Raw genomic sequence first — 20,610 nt, forward strand, 5'->3', positions numbered from 1 at the left:
GTTACAGTTGTGTGTGAGGGGCCTAGGGCTCCTCAGTTAAGATAAGCCTAAAGAAGGTGGGCATGGGGGGGGGGGGCGTCTCACAGCCGGAAGCACTACCCCCGCCCAGTTATCTCGACTGCCCTAAGACTGATCAGTTTGGAATTTAGCACTGCATGTAAACACCTTCATTATGAGAACGTGTAAGCGGATTCAAGTGGATCCGACGAAGTGTTTTCTTGTTATTACCATTCATAATTCATGGTCTCCAGCAATGCAAAAATGTCAGCATAACATTTTTGGCTGACCCGTCTCTGTAAAGGACGTTTCGCAAGAACGGTATGACCGATTTTTAAACTTGGTGACAACGATCGTGTAAACATTACATTGTCAGGCTTTTTCGGCCCAAATATCACTCAAACTGCTGGTAACTTGTGTATGTGTTTTTTCTGGTTGCTTTTCAAATCAGTGCCTGTGGGCACTGGAAATGAAATCAGGTCCGAAAAGAAAATGTTGGGTCTATTCGTAAGCATCCCTGTAAGAACCGAAATATCATCACGATCCGAGTCGTGTAAGCCGGTTGAGCACGTACAGTGTCACATGGTGAGCAATCTCTTCATGAATTGGTCTCTTTTTTCCCCCGAATTCTAGGTCATTTAGCAACACTTTAACTCAGGGGCACAGATGTTGCAGCTAGCCCTGAGTGATGACTGACTTGACACCGTGGCGAAGAATGAGCGGAATGTTAAACTCAACTCTAAAAGTTGACGTTAGCTCTTCTTATCGGTTTCTTAAATGTTACAAAAAATCACGAATTCACTGTGATCGTATACTTGTAAAGCTTACACTGTGATGTCACAGACAAAAGGCTTACCATCTGAGAAGTCCTTAAGCCGAGACAGGGGTAACAGGTTGAATTGCTTCGAAAAAAAATTATGCGATGTTCCTTGTCTCGTTTCAACCTCCTCGACACGCCCCAGTCACCCTGCGTGGTGAGATTAAACCTCAACTCTAATTTACGGGCTTATGTTGATCCTAGGTCTTGCGGGCGATGCCAATGTTATACTGGTGTGGAAGTGCACGCTTTCCTTCGCGTCAGCCGTTCACGCCCAGTGCTGAGCGGTCACGATGCTTCCTTTGGCCTGATTAAACCCCTGTGCCGTGTTCAAAAAAAGGAAGGGGGTTCATTTCTCTCTCTCAGAGGTCAAACCCGTTTAGTACGTGTATATGCCGTCGAACCTGTCCCGCTGGACACTAGTGCTTCCTCGTCCTGCGAAGACTTTCACTTCTTTGAACACTGCAGCCAGCAGTGGTTGTACGGTCAGCCAGCAGTGGTTGTACGGTGTCAACGAATCATCCAATCTTAGTAGCCGGGTATCGATATGTTGGCCTTCAAATCTGACCGAGTATTCCTCAGAAAGTGTTCCTGACATTTTAGTTACAGGGCGGACACAGTAACGGGGAGGCAGAAACCTCGATCACATTAACCACCGCACTTCCAAGTAGCTTGGGTTGAACACGTCACAGTACCAGTGTCACGCGGAGCCGGACACACATTGATCCCACTTGGCACGACGCACAGATTTAATTAAAAAAAAATGAATAAATAAAAAAAAAGAAAAGGGAAAAAAACCCAAATATTAAACACGCAAACATGCATTAAAAATGTCCCACACTGCCCCACTGCAACCATTTTCCTCAGTTAATAATCATGAGGCAAGCATGGCTGTTTTTAACCAGAGCCGTTTATAGCGAGAATTGCTCCGTGAGTTTCTCAATTGTTGGAACCAAAACGGTGGATTAAGCGTCAGTGCACTTGGTCATTTAGCACACAATAGCTGCATGCTGTACTGCACACGTAATGAACAGTCATGTTGGTTCCAAACTCTGAAGTTGGCGCTGCTCTTTCTGTATGTACATGTACAGCTCTGTCTTTAACCATGGAGCTATTCCATATATTGCCGATCACAGACCGCATATTTAAGTTTACCGCAAGGAAAGAGTGAACTATCCTTGGCCCCCTCTGCGTCCTGTGAATTTGTTTTTTAAATGCAGTGCATAGAGGGAGGACATTGTCCACGGTTTTATGGGATAGAAGAGAGTTTGTTTTATCCCCCTCGCAGTCGAGGAAAGATTTCGTCCCTTCAGATGTTGCCCCATTTCAGATGACGACATTGTATCAAACTTGTCACAAACTAAGAAAAACCTGCTCTATTCACCTGCACGGTTTTAGCCTTTAATACGCAAGACAATTACTAAACGAGTTTAGAAAGAGTTAGCACCCAGAGAGTCTATAGCAGTAATTTTACGAAAATGTACAAAATTCAACTCGGTCCTAGCAATTTTTGGTGTAAACAACGGTACAATAGGCAACCGTTTGGAATTTTTTGTGCGGATGTCGATGAACGACTGTCAAAGTCATTGAAATAAGCTTTTGATCTCCCGTCTGATGTGGGTTCAGAGTAAAATAAGATCGATGCACACGTCACCACATAAACGGAATTTAGTTGCCGTTCATCGAGTTACCTTGGTTGGTCAAAAAATCAACCGTCGACAGTTTTATTGCAAACTACACTCTTCTTCGGAACTAAATATTTTGTGAAATTCTCCGTTTGTTTGATAAGTTGAAGAGCCGTTAAATTAAAGTTGCGTGGTTTACAAACAGGTAAAGACGATTTTTTCTGGGGTTGTTTTTCTGTACAGTTGCATTGAAGGTTAATACAACTTAAGTTTTTGTTTCAAAACATATGTCGTTTACTGTCATATTTTGCAATTTTTTTCTGTTTTCTTTTAATCATTTAAGTTCCAACTTACATTCCATTATAAAAACTAAGTCTTCATTTGAAAGTCGATTCTGTGTGTGCCCGTGCGATTGTTACAAGCCTGCCCTAATGCTAGGACCAGGGCATCTAAGCTTGATTTGGATGTAGATACGTTTAAAAAAATGTGAGGAAGTAAGTGGCGCCCCACTGGGCAGAATGTTGTTTGGCAAAGTCGGTCTTCCATGCACTTTCTTTTCCGACACAAAATTGTCACCGGTACCGCTTTCAGCACGGACGTCCCAGCGTTTCTTTTCCGGGCTCCCAGACCCTTTGGAACCCCGCCGCGGTGAAGACTGTGCATGTGTGGGCTGTTGAACGGGATGCACCCAACATGCCCAACTAGACAACCTCGAACGTGTGTTTTGAGGAGACGGCAAGCCGGTTGCTTTTTTGCCACCCAAGCAAGTAGGCAGCTGGGCGAGGGAAGTTCCTTTTGCGTTTATCCTTTGTCTCCTTTTTAAAAGGAAGTTCAATGGACAACCCTTTACGTGTATCTTATCAGGGAGAAAGTAGCTGCCAATTTGTGTATACCCTTTTCTTGATTTACAATGAGGGATTCTCCTGATGTCCGATGTCATTCTATTATAGCCAATTTTTAATCTCCCAAATTTGCCGAAGACCCTTCGTTTCTTCTCATCAGAGGCACCTCCTGACACCATAGCAGTGTCGCTGCGGCAGGCAGATCTCCCATAGTTTCTTGTTCGGTATCCAAAGAGGTGAAAGCAGTTTACCCAATGGTAGTCAGGTCAATAACGAGGAGAAGATGAACAGATAAGTCGGCCGGAGGGTACGGTCGAATAATGCCGATGATAGGCTCGGTAAGTGCACAAGGATCGCACTGAACCATTTTCCCGATATGAGATATGATTGACTACTTTGTTCGAAGGCATGGTTCCCAACGTCCGACATTGGGGTTTCAAAGGCCTGTACAAAGTTTGGATGTATCATCACTGATCATGATCAATGGTACTTTTGCTGTGTCGGCTGTTTTTTTATTATTATTATTATTAATGGTGGTTATTCACCCATCAAATATTGGAAATATTTGTCAGTGTATTGGAATTAAAAAGAGAGTCCAGGCATTAATTCCCTTTTAGGTCAGCACGCCCAAGCTTTTGTGATAAATTTGTGAATGGCTAGATTGATGAGGAGTTGTGCACAATTACCGCAATGCCCCAAACAAACAGTGATCGGATTAAAGTCGCCAATCGTGAAACTGAAACGAGCCCTCCTGTGACAGGAAAATCGATAATGTAACTTATTTGAGCGAATCATTTCCATCATATACTGACAGACATTGTGTCATTCCAATTTCGTAACAATTTGAAAACACCTTCCCTTGTGGTGAGTATTCATTTCATTTTGTTTATAACTTGTTTTTGTAAAAGTTTCTTGGCATTTTGCAGCTGAAAAATAGAAAGGTCTAATTCTGTAGAGAAATGAATGCAATGGCTGAAAGTGGGCCTACGCGGCTTTCCGCATTTGCTTCCTATTGTGATATGTGTTAATAATTTCGAAAAGAACATTTTGTATCATTTCCTTTTTTAAGACATAATTTGAGAGTTTAGAGTCACAAACTAGTCTCATTTGTAGCTCTCCTAGTTTGGACAGGACTGTAGGTGTGATAAGTTTCGTAGGATGTGCAACAGTCGCTGTTGATCGAGATTGTCTGGTGGGCGAAAAAAGGGCGAATTGTTTGTGGAGAAGCGGCGAAACCCAAGGGAGTGTTCATTCAGTCCCCAGTGCGACGCGCCGTGTCCTCCGTTCGGTAGTGAACTTGACCCAGGGCAGAAGAAACTCGGGGGGGGTGGAGTCTCTCAAACAACATCTCGAAAATTTGTAACTTTTGGCGTGCACGGGACATACCTTGGCGGTGCTGTTGCCTGCCAACATAGCAACCAGCAACTCGCTCGGCGGTGGTCTCATAAGCATAATGCACACGCAGTTAAGAAGGTGTTTTTTTCTGCTGCGCCCGCCGTATTTGGAAGACCCTGTTTTGCGCGGTTGGGGTTGGTGGCTTGTTGACCACGTACAGGTCGCTAGCTCGACAGCCATTGGTCTTTTGACAAAATGGGGGCGTTCCGACTGGGCTGCACGTGCATCGTGATTGGGCAGACATACCAATCCCTGGAGGCCCGACTGGCTGCACAGGCCTGAAAGGCTACAGGAAGCTGTTGCCGGTGCACTCCACTCGACTCGACCTACTCCCCAGTTCTCCGTTTGGATCTAATAAAAACGCGACGGCTCTGCGCATTGAAATTAGAATCTCACGTACTGTACTCCCGTCGTAGTCGTTGCAGGTGGCCAGCGAGTAGTCGAGGCCCAAATTGAGTGAACGCGTCTTCCGGGTACCCGTCCGTCGATTGGCACACAGAAAACAGCGGAATTCGCTAATTGTTATAAAAAGATCGGCCCGTTGGCCCAGAGAGGCAAAAGCATCCAGCGTCACATCAGCAAGGCACAAAACTGGCGCTCGCGTCCTCTGCCGCCTCGATTACTCGTTCCAAGACCAGGCTCTCCTTCTGAGGGATCTTTACGTTTTTGGTGGAACTTGAAAGGAATACGCGCATAGCCTTGAGCGAATTCGAAGGATTGTCACTGGTTGCCATCCACTGTTGGGATCATACTTGCTTACTCTGCCTACTTTTGGCAATTTTCCTTGGAATATAGTTAGACCTCAAATTAGGGGAGCCGTTGGCTCCAACGGTAAGTGTCCAGATTTCCTTTTTTTTCAGGGTTGATGTTCATTCAGTTTTGGTCCCATGGTGCAATATCATAAATTCACTTTAAAGATTGGTCAGCAATTTACTGGCTTCGACAACTATCTGTACTATTTATATACCATTTCTCACAACTTCACAGGGGTACCAAACGTTCAAAGAAAGTTGTTTTAGTGTAAGTCAAAACAGCAGAGTGTAACGAGTAACAGTCCCTTTGTTCCCCTTTGTTCACAGGATTGATAGGAGGGATACCCCGCTTTTTTTCTAACACAGCGTGTCGCAGTTTACAACGCAGGCCAACATGGCCAGGGCAATGCATCACATTTTGGCCATCGGGTTGCTGTGCTGTGCACTCCACTGCAAGTTAACAATGGGTAAGTAAACTGTGAAACCTGGAACATCAACTGAGCAATTAACTTAACTTCCAAAGTAATGGAATCTGATAATATCTGCAGTGGTCTTACGTGGCCCATCCATCGCCTAACGGAAGAGGCATACTTTGAAACTGGACGCGTTTCTCCATAAACTTGATTTTTACGATGCCAGAAAACCTCACTTAGAGAAGCGTTACAGAGGTTATATAAATTCATTCCCTTCTTTTGCGTATCTTCACCGCACGGCTTTTTTATATGTGGCTACTATTGCAGACCTTGGGATATTATTTGCCTGTAACTTAAGATGAACCTTCCAGCGAATCATCAGTGAATGGATCAAAGCTCCGCTGTATAATGGAGCGTATGTTGACAATGAGACTAAAGGCTAATTCGTCAAATACTCCTCAACTCTAGTTATACGCGAGAAAGAGAGCCTCTCTTTTTGACGTATCTTTGATACGTATCAGTGTTCCATTTTCTTGATTAAGCATTTCATGGTGAAACACTGAACTATTTAAGAAATTCATCTCTTCCAAGAGAGACCAGTTTATAATTAATGCGATGTTCAGTTCACCTTTAAGTTGTATGCAAATTGTACCTTGCCTGCTTTAAGTTGTCTGATCGTCATACATGGCTAAGGGGATGTCATTTACTGGAGTGATTATGATTTTACAAAAATGAATAAAGTTTGCAGATTGCAGTTAATCTGTTCGATAATAATTCTAAGTTGATCTCTGATGTTTGAGTGCGATGAATTTACGACTTCTTATTGTGTATTTGGCTTTTACTGGAAGTATTTTCACTCTGACTTGAACAGTTGTAGCCTGGCAATCCTTCACGGGAAACTGACCGAAGTAATATGCGTCCATGACAAGCAAGGCCATTAATGAATGATTTAGTCTGCCGGTTTGACAGGCTATTTTAATTCAGTCAACCTTGTTATTATTTACACTATCATAACAAATTGTATACAAATTGGGGTGGGCTCGTTTGAAATGTCAGTCTTTCGTTCATGTCCAGATGGGGCTGTATTGAAGGCAATTCAAATGGGTCCGCTCGGCTTATGACGGCTCATGATGGCATAACACTGAAAGATAGTTTGGAATAGGCCAATGGAGCGCCTAGGCGGTGCTTGCCATATAATGCTGTCTGTTTGATACCAGGGTTTTTCTTGTAAACATCCTGATTACATTAAGTTAAGTTGTTATTTTCATATATGTGTTAGGGCTTAACTGTTATGCGTGGTGTGCCATTTCAATAATTTTGAATGTTGGAGACTTTCTTTTACAAAAAACCATCTCTGGTACGCCTACTTTTACATTTTCTGAATATGGTCTCGTGTAGCATGACATTCTTCCTTTGGCCGCGTGCTCTATAGCCGTGCAATTAAGGTATAAATTTTTCAGCTGCAAATTAACGCCCCACTTTTTTGCGCCTTTGCCAGTTAATAGCCAGTCTGCACGCTTATAGCATTACACTGCATTCTCAAATTAGTTTCCTCCAAGCAACAATGGGGGTGCAACAATATCAGTATCTCTATTCGTCCTTTGTTATAAGTCTTATTAAGTCAAGGAACGTCAGAGGTGTGTTTGTCTCTGCCCCTTTTGCACACGGAAATAACGTGCAGGAATGGGCTATATCATGACATTAAATCGATGGAAAGTGTCTCCGCAAACGTCACGTGGCGAACGATAATAGGCAAAGAACTAGCGGGGCACTAACGTCTCTCCATCCGTTCATGAGTAGGCAGAGAATTTGTGGGGCGTTAACATCTCTCCCTTGAGAGACTTGATCATGATGCCGTTGTTGGAAAAATACTGGTCTCCTCATGAACAGAGTTCTACGAAACCTGTGGTATCAAATAAGAAAAGGGTTCTTACGATTTTGCTCCGGGTGAAAATTGTAGTAATACTGTCTCAAGTACATGGAGACTTGTTATTTTATAGCACCCGAGGCGAATTTAAAGTGATTATACAAGTACTACATTGCATACCGTTTTTCCCCTCTGGTGTGAATGTTGTTTCCCTCTTGAAATGTTTGCAGCATACGATGAGGTAGACGTAATTCTTGAGTCTGGAATTTCGGCCAGGACACCGGGAGTAAGGGAAACGAAAACACCGGAGGGAGCACGTGCCTTCAAGGTGCGGCCTAAGGATCGCGACCTAGGCACCGACCAGAGCACTCTGGAGCACCTGTTGAACTCCATGAAAGAAGACGAAGGCTTCATCCTGATCGCAGTCGCCTCCCAGGACCCGAAAAACCGCGGGACACTAGTCTCCATCGACCGCACCGACGGACGAGTCCGCGCCTTCGGGTTTCACATAGACCGACGGAACGACGACGCAGTGGTGCAGTTCTCCGAGTTCGGCTCGGGTGAGCCAGAGGAGCGTGAGCTGGAATTTTCCCCTCTCAACATCGGCAAAGACGACGTTGATCTGCACACCTTCGTGTTGGATGTGCGCGGAAATCTGATGACTCTCTATATGGACTGTCAGTTGATCGGACTGAAGATCCTTCCCTCGTCGTTTTACATGAACATGGAACCAGATAATATGAAACTTCGACTTGCCAAAGGACTTCCGGGCAGAAACAACGTGATGGATTTCAAGGTGAGTGTGCCCACCGCTAATTTCATAAGTTTAAAGCTGTAAGGCCTCGCATGCACGCTTGTTTCATCTTTTCCAGTGGGCCAATGATGAGGTCGCCCTCTGTTGACTGATTTGAATTGAGAACAGTTTATCGATTTTTATTGATTTGATGCAAATTGTGAAACAGAAACATAGTATGTAATACGGGCGAGTGTTAATACTTCTACGCAAGAGTGAAGTGAATTTAAAATTGGACAGTGCAGACGACATTGATTAATTTGCCTTTCTCACCATGATATGTGCTAAGTTAGGCCGACATATTTTCTAAAATATTTTACATAGTTAGTGTCAAACGCATTGGATGTAATTCTTGGTTCCACTTCAAATTTGCATTTCACTCCACTGAGTAATTGGATGTCAGTTTACAAGTAGTTTAATTAGAGTGCTGACATACTGCGGGCGGTTTGCATCCCATGGTCTAACCATTCTAATGTAGTTCTTCGTTTGAAAAACCATCGTGCTGTACCTGCTAAGATTCAAACACGCCTGATTTCATCGCCAGCCGAGCGAAGAGTCAAGACTCCTGGCGTCATTCAATTATTTCAGAGTACCTTATCCCAACAGAGAAATTCCCAATTTGATGTAATAAATGGTGTGACATCAGTCAACCGCTTGCATCTCCCAAAGAGGATATGGTCCTGGTTTTTATTTGAACTTTGTAATCGGAAGTTGACGGATCTGCTAATGAAAAAGTGAATGATTGCCATACCTTAAGGTTCGTTATCCAAGCGTTGAGCGATCCGGAGCGACGCGTCACGACCAATGCGGTTTGGTTCCAGCCCTTTGCAACTGTCCCGGGCCGTGTGTACATGTACATGACACAGGGAGGTCTTTTGAGGCTGTTGCTTGTCCTTTACTGAGAGCCACATTCAGAAATCTGGACTACCAAATGTTGAGCATTATGCTATTTTTTTCCCTTTGAAGTTCCGGTGGCTATTGGAGGGGGGAATTATATTTAATGTTCTTGCTATGGTGACAGGTCAGTGGTTTATGCTGGGATTGCCTTATTGTTTACGTTGTTGAAGAGAGAACATAAAAACGTCTGGTCAGTTTATACTGCGGAGGGGGGGGGGGTGCGTAGCGGTTCTTTCCTCACTTTGCACCTATGAAGCCCGGGTTCGAGTACCGGCTTGGCACAGGCTTTAAGTGCATTTGATTTCCAGTTCATACTCGCTCTCGCAGGTTTGCTCTGGGTACTCTGGTTTCCTCCTGCCTCCAAAACTGGACCTTTTTCCTCACTCCATAATGCGATGCTGATTAAAAATGAACAATAAAGGCTACGAATAAACGTGTAGTTATTGGCGCAAATAGCCTCAGTTGCAGATGGCGACATTAAAAGAAAACAGCAATAGCAGCATATTATTCGCGCGGGTTCTTTCCTCGCTTTGCCACCGATGAGGTCCGGGTTCGGTTTCCAGTCCATACTCGTTCTCACAGGTTTTCTCCGGGTGCTCCGGTTTCCTCTTGCCCCCCAAACTGGACCGTCTTCCTAACTCCGTAATGTGATGCTGATTAATAAACGTTACGAATAAACGTATAGTTATCGGCGCAAATAGCCCGAGTTGCTGTATTGAAACAAAACCACAACATACTGCCTTGGTATGGGGATACTTCTGATACCATTCACTTCATTGTGCTGCATTTTACGCTCAAAGCAACGTTATTTTGATGATCTCAGTTTAATCGTCAATTTTTGTGCCGTTTGATTTTCAATATTTTTCTTTAGATTAACCTTAACAATGCTCAATCTTTCGCATGTTAGACTGAATATTGTCAGGGTTAATGTGTGATTTTGTAGTAAAAAACATCCAACACCGCACACAGGAAACTGAAACGGGAACTATTACATATCACTCTCATTTTGCCTACAATTTGTATGGGCAGCCAAAATTTGCCAAAAAATCGCCTATTGGTTGCTTTTCGATTTTTACATCAAATTCGTTCAAAGTGTATGTTTCTCTCATTAATTTTAAAGATGATTGCATTTTCCTCTATTACTATTAGTACGTGTATTATTTTCTGGTACATGTATTTTGATAACTGCATCGGGTTTTGATCTTTAACTCTTTTATTACTCTTTGCATTTGGGGCACATTTGTTCCGAAGGCCGGCCTTACTTTAGCAGCCACTTGTAGGAAAACCACAGCTGTGACGTGAAAAGAGTAGACCCTATTGTCTAGCTCTAAGCCTGCTTCCCTGATTGTCGTTATTCTTTATTTGACGTTTCATTTTTTTTGTCTAAATACCCCCGAACCCTGTCCATCAATGCCTTAGTTTCGAAACAGTCCGAAGAGGAGCGACGAGGGACCGACTGACTCTCTCGCTTGCCGTGCGGGTTGGACTTTCGTTGCTTGAAAACCACCACAATGTTTCAGTCGTGAGCGCATCCCCCTTTGCCTCAATCCAGGCCGATCTTGCACACAGTCAACTTGATAACGAAGAGACGGCCTTGCCAAATATTTGCATTCCTATTGCCAAAATCGCCTCTGAGTTCAGAGCATTTTGAGTTCCCGTGATTATTTTGTGGGCATGCAAAGCTGTGATCACTTGGCTGCATGCGCGTTCGATGGTCCAGCATAAGAACCGTTCGCTTTTGCCTCGCCCCAACACCAATCCATGCTTACCATGGCTCTCTAGTCCTTCGCTAAGAACAGTGTGTCATGTGCTGCGTTCAACCCAGCCGTGCCAACTTGCGGGTCCAGATACACACACACTGTTCTGTTTACTAAAAAAAGATTTTTTTTCCTCCGTGCGCTGTATAGGGGACCCTGGCCACAGTCAAGTTCGCTTTCCAGACCAGCACCACGGAAGTGCTGATCAGCCAGGGCTGTGAGATCGAACCAGTCTTCTCCTCCTCCCAGATCAGCTTCGGGAGTAGCTTCCCCCTGCCGATGGGAGACTCGGAGCCCAGCCACCTAAGCCTAAGCAGTGACGGTAAGGGGCTAAGGCATCTCATTACATGTCGCACGTAGAGACCAACCGAGCACGTCAACACATCACGCCACATCATGATAAAGCCTTTAAAAAATTTTTTTTTTTAGAGAAGTCATTCGCAGCCTTATTGCATGCACGCTTGCAAAGCACTCGTTGTCCGAGGATTTCTGTTAAGGAGAGGATATTTGATTTCAAAATAACCAGCCCCTCTCAAACTCAATTTGGTTATGGTGGGCTCACCGTTGCGACCCACACTGCGAAGGTATTCGCGAAATTCACCGCATTGTTAAATAGTTTCAGTACAGGGACGGAGTTCGTCTAATTCGATACGGGTTGTATAAGTGGACAACTGCCGCGATCATCTGGGCACTGCTGGCGATGGACCTCATTTTAGGAACGGGAGTTAAGACCTGATCCCGTCGTGCACTGTGCACGCTTGAGCACCGGTTATGATCTGTAATTGTATGGAAATTCAACACTAACTACAGGATTCAAAGTGCAGCCTGGGTTGAAAATTCTAGAGACCTTGAGCAGTCTGCCCATGAATACAGTATCTTATTTCACGATGGAGCGGAATCCTATTATTGCCATGATTCACGAAAATTTTAAAATTTGGTAATACGAATTAACGCTCTGCTAGTGCAAAAGCCGAGAGTTGAGTTTCAGTTGAACAAAAAGCCAACTTACAAAAGCAAATAGCGACCATTGAAACGCGTCTGTGCGTGGGAGCAAGACGTTCGGGTTGTTGATCTTTGACACGCGCCAGGGGTTAACGACAATCTGAGGCTTAGCCTACATTAACCCTTAAACCTCGCCACATAAATGTTAACATGACGCAGGTTTGTTCTGGCTGTCATGCCAGGAAACGTTTGACTGCAAGCGCATCGAAAATGGCCCCGCTAACCTCAGTTTGTAGGAGGAAACATTGCCCATTGGGTCGGCCAAGTTCAAAGAACAATTAAAAGAGAGAGCTGAAACAGAAATATGCGTCCCGTGCGATACCACCTCGTAAAACATGAAATTCTTCAACTGCTCACAGGATATGTTTATGCTAAAAATGATTATAGACATTGCGGGGCGATGCGAACCCCTCACGAAGACAAGTGCCCTCCGACCTAAACGCGTTACTCACGGACTTGTCATCGTTGGTGTGCATCGTTAAGCTTATTTGGTTCCCATGGTCGGGATTGGTGTAAATTCTTGTCTGATGGGTTGTTGCTCCATCGAGGACGGGTTGTGTAAGCCTCCAAGGTGCGCTTTCTTTAATGGCCTCTTGATGTCAACGCTGAGCATTTTTCTCTACTCAGATAATCAGAAAGAAATACGATGTTTTTCGTGTCATGATAATTTATACGATGCACCCAATTTTATTTAAGAAAGGATTTTCTTGGGGGGGGGGGAGTTGCCAGAGTTATCACTTCAGTTGCTAATAAACATGCACGACATGAAAGCTGCATTTTCTTGAAATTTGTGTTTTGTTTTGCAACGGGGTCGTAATCTGTAACCCAGAATATGCCTATTAAAGATGCGCTTTATGAGAGTTTATAAAACTTTTAAAAGCTTTATTGATTCTGTGTTTTACGGGGCAAATCTTCTGTCGAATTGTCTAGGGCACCATTATTTCTCGAGTAGCTGTTTTATTGTCAGTATTCTTCATTGCGATTGGGTTGTTGAATATATGCCGAGGAAGTCTGAGTCTCCGCCATGAATTTTGGCACGTGCCGACAAGAGACGTAGCCCTATAGCTTAAAGTCTGGAAGACTGTCAGATACTCAGCCTTCTGTGTTGAAAGCCGTTAACATGTCTTGTATTGTTCTTCAGCGGTCATACCTGGACAGGAAGGCCATGTAGAACCTAGCTCACCTAACAGCAACGGTCACAGTGATAGCATGAGTTTCGGCAACAGCGGCCACAGCGACAGCATGAGCTTCAGCAACAACGCCCAGCCGGAAGTCGGCGTCCCCGTGCCGCCCGGCGTCAACGTGGGCAGCCTGAACCCAGTCGCCAGCACGGGCGTCAACGTCATGCCGCAGCCCGTGCCCCACACCCCGCCTCACCTGCCGAGCACAGGCTACGTGCATCCCAACGCCGCACCTACGGAGAACACCATGCAGGGACAGTGCGCCTACACCTGCGAGCAGATCAGCAATCTAAACAACCAGGTGCAGGTGCTGAGTGACGGCTACGACGAGATGTGGAACAAACTGGAGCATTTCGTAAGTTGATCGCTTGGAAGACTTCAGTCTCTTTACATTTTCTCGAATTTACTGTTCATAACTGTTAAACACGACCTCTAAATAAATGTAACCTCTACCTGACTCTACTATAGCGTGGATTGAATTGAGTTTGTGAATGTCGCTTAGTTGTATGAAAGTTATTATGAAGTCTTTCTGATAATGGAACCAAGAAGGCCTTAAAAGCGCCCAACGCATTGTAGCTCATAAGCCTGAAAAAGACAATGAGTGATGAGAAGTTAGAATCTTACGTTCAATCAAACAGACACAGCTAAAGGTCTCGGTGTTTTATCTCTGAATGAACAGCTGTGCGTAAATTTTTCCTCATTTTATCAGGAGAACCAAAGGCCGCCAGAGTGGCCTACCCAGCAAGGATGCTGGTACATGAAGATGTATTACGAGGATGGGGCTGTCTTCAAAGTCGACAAGTGCAAATCATGCGAGTGCCGAGTTGCCGACGGGGTACGATGAGTAACGATTTTCAAACCTTGACCAGCTCCAGTAATGGTGGAATGTATTTTGCTCCAAAGAATAAAAAGAAATCCATACAGTTGGGAGCTTCACTTTCTCCACACTGTTAGAAAAATTCTGTTACAAAACAGCAGATTCTATTGTCGATTTTCTCTGATTACTAACAGGAGATTCTTACGGAAGTGTATTTAGGACATAGTAAGAAAAAAATTAAATTATTTCGTACGTACGAATTACTGTTACGTGTCCTACCAAATACGAAATATTCATCGGACGTACTAAATAGTTATCTGTATATACGAATTAATTTTCTCCTGGCCTTGTCCTAAATACACTCCCATAAGAATCTCCTGTTATACAGAGAACAAATATTGAAAGTAGAATGTGCAGTCCCAAAATAGCAACTTTTGTAATGCCAATTGACAATAGAATCTACTGTTATTTACACGTAACAGACATTTTTTAACAGCGCGGTTACGTCAACACATGATAAAAAAAAACTTACCCCCTGTAATTTTTTTCACCGTGCATAAAAATGTTTCTTTCGTTGATTACGTATTTCCCTCCAAATTTTAGCTGCCAACAGTGGAATGCTCCATCATCAAATGCTTGCCAGGGAAGTGTGCAAACCCAGTGATAATGGAAGGGGATTGTTGTCCAACGTGCCCCAGTAAGTTGAATTGACTTTTGTCCGTTTAAAATTGATAACAAAACGACAGATTATCGTGATTTTTTATCTTGCGTATCTCACTGGTGTTTGACACGAAATAAGCCGCGTTCCCTTTATTTGCTCAACCAGACGACAACCTTGGTTGGAGCGACTGGGCAGAATGGACATCGTGCTCAGTCACGTGTGGCAACGGTATCCAACAACGTGGGAGGTCGTGCGACAGGACTCAGTTTGAGTGCAACGGGAACGATGTTGAAACCCGCGTCTGCTACCTCGATCCTTGCATTGGTAAATTCACTTTTTTTTTCGTTTTTCAGCAAAACTCCGCAACTGCTTGCTTGATTTCATAGTTTGAATACAGACTTAAACTTTGCCAGTATTTTCTTCTCAAATTCCAAGGTCATTGCTATAAATGCATTCTGTTTAGACTATTAATGAAATAAAACCTTGTGGGTAATTTGACTTGGAATTTTCGTTCGGTTAATAGGGAAAACGTGGGAGAACTTCGACGCTTAAAAGGTCTAGATTTTTTGAATCAGATTTGTTTGAATACTGTTATCTTGGGTCAACATGATTGGATACGTGATACGGTTTTGTTACTTTGGGTGCGTTCGATTAGCTTACACGTGTAAGTCAAACTTAATCGAACGTACCCATTGGTGGTACCATGTTGCGTTCTGTAGACGCGCGTCATAGATGGGTGCACGCAATATTAAGGCGCCTTTCCATCTGCACGTTTTTGTGTGCATTGCGTGCACAATGCGTGCATGCGTATTTCTTTCACGGACACAAAAATCGTCTACATTAACATAACACACGTGTGCGTTGCGATCAGCCATCAAAATCACCCGGGAGCAATTTTGACGGATACCAACGCTTGGCGCAAGTGTTCACGCACACGTGGAAAGACGCCTTTAGACTTGAGATATTTTGGTTATACACAGTCATGACTGTGATTGGTCAGAACTTTAGGGGGTTGGGTTCAGTGGGTCGCTGTAATTCAGCATTCCCATCGATTTTGATGTGCTACATCCCCCGACAGAGGTTGTCGACGGCGGCTGGAGCAACTTCACCCCGTGGTCTTGCGGGGTGACGTGCGGTAACGGCACGGAGAGCAGGATGCGGTCCTGCAATTCCCCCAGGCCTAAGAACGGAGGGCGACGGTGCAAGGGAGAGGAAGAAGGAGCTGGTCGGGAGGAAAGACCGTGCGTCAGAGATCCGTGTCCCGGTAGGTTTGGTTTGAAAGGGATGCTAAACTAACCATATGGTTTATTTGTAGGAACTTTTGTCCAGTATATTAATTACGTGATTTTCAGAGGGGTTCAGATTTCGGAATTTGGTTTCCTCTTTAAACTTAAAAGCCCTATTGTTTTCAAACTATAGCTGCATCGTGGCTTGATTTTCCTTTTCTTCAGTAATCTCGAATTTCAGAACTTTGTTTCCATCGTGCAACGTGGCTTTAAAAACGAGAGACTGAAATCAAAGCTGGTTGGTTTTACACCATATGCAAATTCTCACTAATACCAATTGACGCAAGATTAGTGACACCGTTTATTTTCGTTTTTGTTCCTCTTTGTTTAGTTAGTTTCTGTTCCTTTGAGTGAATTCCTCCCTGCGGTGAAGTCTCTAGTAATACTCACTCCTTTACACATTTCCTTGTCTTGTTCAGTTGACGGGCAGTGGGGCCAATTCTCCGAATTCACCCCTTGTACCAAGACGTGCGACGGCGGCTGGCAGGAGCGGTATCGCTTCTGCGACAGTCCGGCACCAGCCCATGGCGGCCAAGAGTGTATTGGCTCCAACACCGACCGGCGCATGTGCAACGAATGGCCATGTCCGATTGGTGAGCTTTTTTTTGTAGATACATGCGTATTTTTCGTTTACGTTTGAGTCTAATCGACAGATCGAGTTTGAAATGACAGCATTTTCTTAAAGGCCGAGGTGGTTAACCTATTTCCTGTTTTATACGCTCAATTAATTTCGTGTATCATCTCTATAAAACGGAATATTACATGTCAGTCACAGTTACATACATGGGCGGAGATTTCTTGTCACATGTGGGGGTGATCTCGGAAAGTTCCTTATGAAGAGCATGACATGACACACGGTCCAAGGTCCCACTTCAGTGGGGGGGGGGGCAAGGGCTTCCTGATGGAGTGCAGGGACAAAGCTGGGTGCGCATAAAACCAGTGACTTGAAAAGTGGGGGAATGGTTATATTGGTAACCCCCCTGGTCAAAAATTAGGGAATATATCAGGTATTATACGCTTACTAACCAGTCTTTCTCTGTGGTTTTTATTTTCTGTCTTTTTTTCTAATTGTTTGATGTTTTATACGATTCGGTTATATTAAAGATGCTTGCCTATCCAGTCCGTGTTTTGACGGCGTTGAGTGCGTCAGTTTCGCCGATGGTCGGTACGAATGTAAGGACTGCCCTGTCGGCTACACTGGCAACGGTATCGTTTGCCAAGACATCAACGAGGTACCATTGATTTTAAATAGCCATCAACGAAGTGTAGACCTATGCTTTTTTCTCACAAAGACGGTTTTACACGACAGGTTTGGGGGTTAGTTTTCCCTTCCGATTTTGATGTTAATCTGAAAGAAGAAACGGCATTTTTCGATACGCCGTTTCATTCTTAAGCGGTCAATCTGCTTTCCGACAAGATTTATGTTTGAACTTTTGGTGCAGTTTATACACCTCTCCAGAAAAGGATTTTTGTTTCGTGCAGAGGCATTATTTTAAATCAGCCCGCTTCCCACTTCATTGGAAAAGGACTCGTTGGTATGTCGCTTGTCTTTGTTTTAGTGTATTCTAGTGTCCGATGCCTGCTTCAACTTCCACGGTGAGCACCGCTGCATCAACCTCGTACCGGGCTACACCTGCCGCAAATGCCCCATCGGTTACAGAGGCAACCAGCCCTCGGGGATGGGAGTCTATCACGCCAGGAGATACAAACAAGTAAGCCTTGGGATGCTCACTCTCAGCGGGTTTCAAACGAGACTCTTACGTATGTAGCAATTATCATCACCGCGTGATGTTCGCCGAACATTTCCTCGAAGTCAGGCAGAGCTTAATAAATACAAGGCGTATAGGAACTCTAGATTTGCAGCCTGCTATATTTATACCTCGAAACCGGTAAACCAACAAATCTTTTACACACCGTCCTGGGATCCTAATTGTTCAGACAACCTGCTCAGTGACCAGAAAATGCAGTACCTCGACACCAGTCGGTACCGGGCGGTTCCCTAGGGCAGGTTATCGTGTGTGATCGATGTGCTGTCACACACCGCACTGACGCACTCCGGGTTTTCTCCGCAACTCACGTGTTGTTGGCTAAGCCCCTCTCACGTATCCGTTCTGCTACCTTTTTTTGGTGGGGGCACCGCAATTACCCCACCCTTGCTTACCCGGCCAGGAATGGGCTCCGGATGGGTCCACTTATTCTTATCCTTAAATGATGAAGCTAATTGGCCGGACCGTCCGGTGATGACCGCTGGCCAGAAATAGACCAACTTTCGAAGCTGCAGGGTCATAACTATGTCCGAGCAGCAGTTTTTGCTTTAATAAATCAGGCGAAACAGCTTAACCTAATGTACAAGCATTTACTTTATAAGTAAATCTCCCTGCAAATAAACAGACGTGAAAATGACCACTAGTTATTAAAATGAGTATACGTTTCCATTAACGCATACGTCTTTATCTAAGATAATCAGCATTATATATCAGAATATTTTATTGATTTGTCACTTTTTATATATTTATTAAGAAGAATCAAGACTTTAGCTTTAACTTTAAGTAACTCTGACAGACACGCGATCAATCAGTTATGTAGCATGCAGCACTGGAGGCTGGAATTTCTAGTCTGACGCAAATGTCGAGATTCCAAGCGCTGCGACGACCATTTTCGAAATGACTGCACGCAACCATCGATGCGTGAACTCATCGGTAAATGGTGGTGGCAGCGTACATGGAGAATTCCCCACAGAGCCTCCAATCGTGTCTGGGCCTAAATCCCGCAAGATTTTCCCGCATACCGGCCACTCTCTTCGATTTAAATTGCGACAAAGATTTTGAACCTTTTTTCTTATGAAACACTTGCACTCATGCCTAACTCCTTGATTTTTACAACACCACTAAATCGCCCCAGTATTCAAAGAATGGCGTTTATCTGTCTCCACACACGTGGCGAAATCCTTCGCGCTTGCATTTTACGTCAGTTTCCTGGGTATTAAGCAGACAGACAGTTTCCTCCCGGGAAGAGTGTGTCGAGAGTTATTACTGCTTTCGTTTGAGATGATTTGTTAGAGCAACCTGAAGACGAGATTTTCTTGACCTTTTCTTTACAGCAATGCATTCCCATCAACCCTTGCGCCGAAGGGACGTCCAGTTGTCACCTTGATGCCAGATGTATCTTTTATGGACCCTATTCGAATCCGCAGTACGGCTGCAAAGTAAGTCAGCACGGCTAGTCCATGAAGTGTATCCCAAGCATGCCTATTAGTGTCACAAAGGACTAGCTAATGTCAAGACATGTATTTTCGTGTTTCTCATGTGTGACTCATTGGGGAAAGAAAGTATATATCATAATATCTGTTATACACATTTGTAAATATGAACCTGTATTTTTTATTGTATATTATTTACCTGTTAAATCGTTTCCATGTGTCCAGTGTAAAACAGGCTTTGCTGGTGATGGTTTTGCATGCGGTTACGATAGTGATCTGGATGGTTGGCCGGACGAGCAGCTAGATTGTGAAGACCAGGGAGACTACTTGCATTGTACACGGGTTAGTATCGATTAAAGAAGTGGTTGATCGAACACTTCATCCACGCTGACAGTGTGTTAGAATCTGTCCATAGTACATAACGGTATCCTTGACCGGACACTAACTACAGGAATTACTGTGTCCGTGACATCCTCCCCTACCTGCCAACAAATCCGTGACCTAACATGTTCCTTCTAGGTGAGTCCAAGCGGAGGTATTTTGAAAAAGGAAATTCCATGAGGGCAAGGCCAAACGTAATTAGGTACTTAATACTAGGTAACGTATTAGGGTATGCTTACGTGTCATTACCGTGCATAGGAATAAAACTGCTCAACTAAACAAAGAGCTCTCGATTAAATTGTTTGCGTATGTTGAAACACACCATGAATATGGTTTCGGTGGATCTACGTAGTCACAATGCGACCGCAAACATGCGCTTCCGTGAACAACGGATTATCACACCAACACGGCTGCAAATTTGGCTTCTATTTTATGAGCTCTGTTTCCCAAGTTTGCATCGAGTCATCCCTTTCGGTTAGGTCGACCACATTTCTCTGAATCAGTGCCAATATGTCTTCGTACAGGATAATTGCCCTGCTCTGCCAAACAGCGGCCAAGAGGACAACGATGGCGACGGTAAAGGTGACGCTTGCGACGATGACGATGACGACGATCTCGTCGATGATGTTGCGGTAAGATCATCACACCCCTTATCCGGCATTCGTTTGAGGTTTCCGTCGCCAACTTGAAGGGACACTCCATTTACATGTTGTTTTGTGAATTGTCTCACTGTACTACCAACAAAAATACCTCAAACTAACATATACTTGGTATGTCACACTTGTAGCCGATATTCTCACTTGACATAATTTTTTTCTTGGGCCAAAGGCCTTGGCGGTTATCATTCACATCTTAATCACATCTGAAATTTATAAAGAACGCTGATTAAACTATTTCTGGTCTTGAGTTCCCTGAATCCTCGTCCTTC

General features: G+C 44.1%; 1 protein-coding gene across 4 annotated transcripts in view; it reads left to right on the forward strand.

Annotated features, from left to right (window-relative positions):
* LOC110979481 (thrombospondin-2-like) overlaps window positions 1–20,610 on the forward strand; it is a 64,744-nt gene that overhangs the window by 34,698 nt on the left and 9,436 nt on the right. For 2 of the 4 annotated variants that reach the window (XM_022235306.2, XM_022235308.2), the window contains exons 2-15: window positions 5,756–5,895; window positions 7,939–8,504; window positions 11,306–11,477; window positions 13,299–13,693; window positions 14,048–14,173; window positions 14,759–14,852; window positions 14,982–15,140; window positions 15,895–16,080; window positions 16,522–16,695; window positions 17,207–17,334; window positions 17,662–17,814; window positions 19,203–19,307; window positions 19,527–19,643; window positions 20,207–20,314. In XM_022235306.2, the coding sequence (XP_022090998.2) occupies window positions 5,823–5,895; window positions 7,939–8,504; window positions 11,306–11,477; window positions 13,299–13,693; window positions 14,048–14,173; window positions 14,759–14,852; window positions 14,982–15,140; window positions 15,895–16,080; window positions 16,522–16,695; window positions 17,207–17,334; window positions 17,662–17,814; window positions 19,203–19,307; window positions 19,527–19,643; window positions 20,207–20,314 (2,556 nt within the window). In that variant the 5' untranslated portion in view covers window positions 5,756–5,822. Of the gene's footprint in view, window positions 1–4,991; window positions 5,508–5,755; window positions 5,896–7,938; window positions 8,505–11,305; window positions 11,478–13,298; window positions 13,694–14,047; window positions 14,174–14,758; window positions 14,853–14,981; window positions 15,141–15,894; window positions 16,081–16,521; window positions 16,696–17,206; window positions 17,335–17,661; window positions 17,815–19,202; window positions 19,308–19,526; window positions 19,644–20,206; window positions 20,315–20,610 lie in introns of those variants that run through there. The other 2 variants (XM_022235304.2, XM_022235309.2) reach the window with 2 other exon arrangements.

Source organism: Acanthaster planci, unplaced genomic scaffold (genome assembly GCF_054643075.1).
Source record: "Acanthaster planci isolate LZ-2023a unplaced genomic scaffold, COTS_SCS Contig9, whole genome shotgun sequence".
Taxonomy (NCBI): Eukaryota; Metazoa; Echinodermata; class Asteroidea; order Valvatida; family Acanthasteridae; genus Acanthaster; species Acanthaster planci.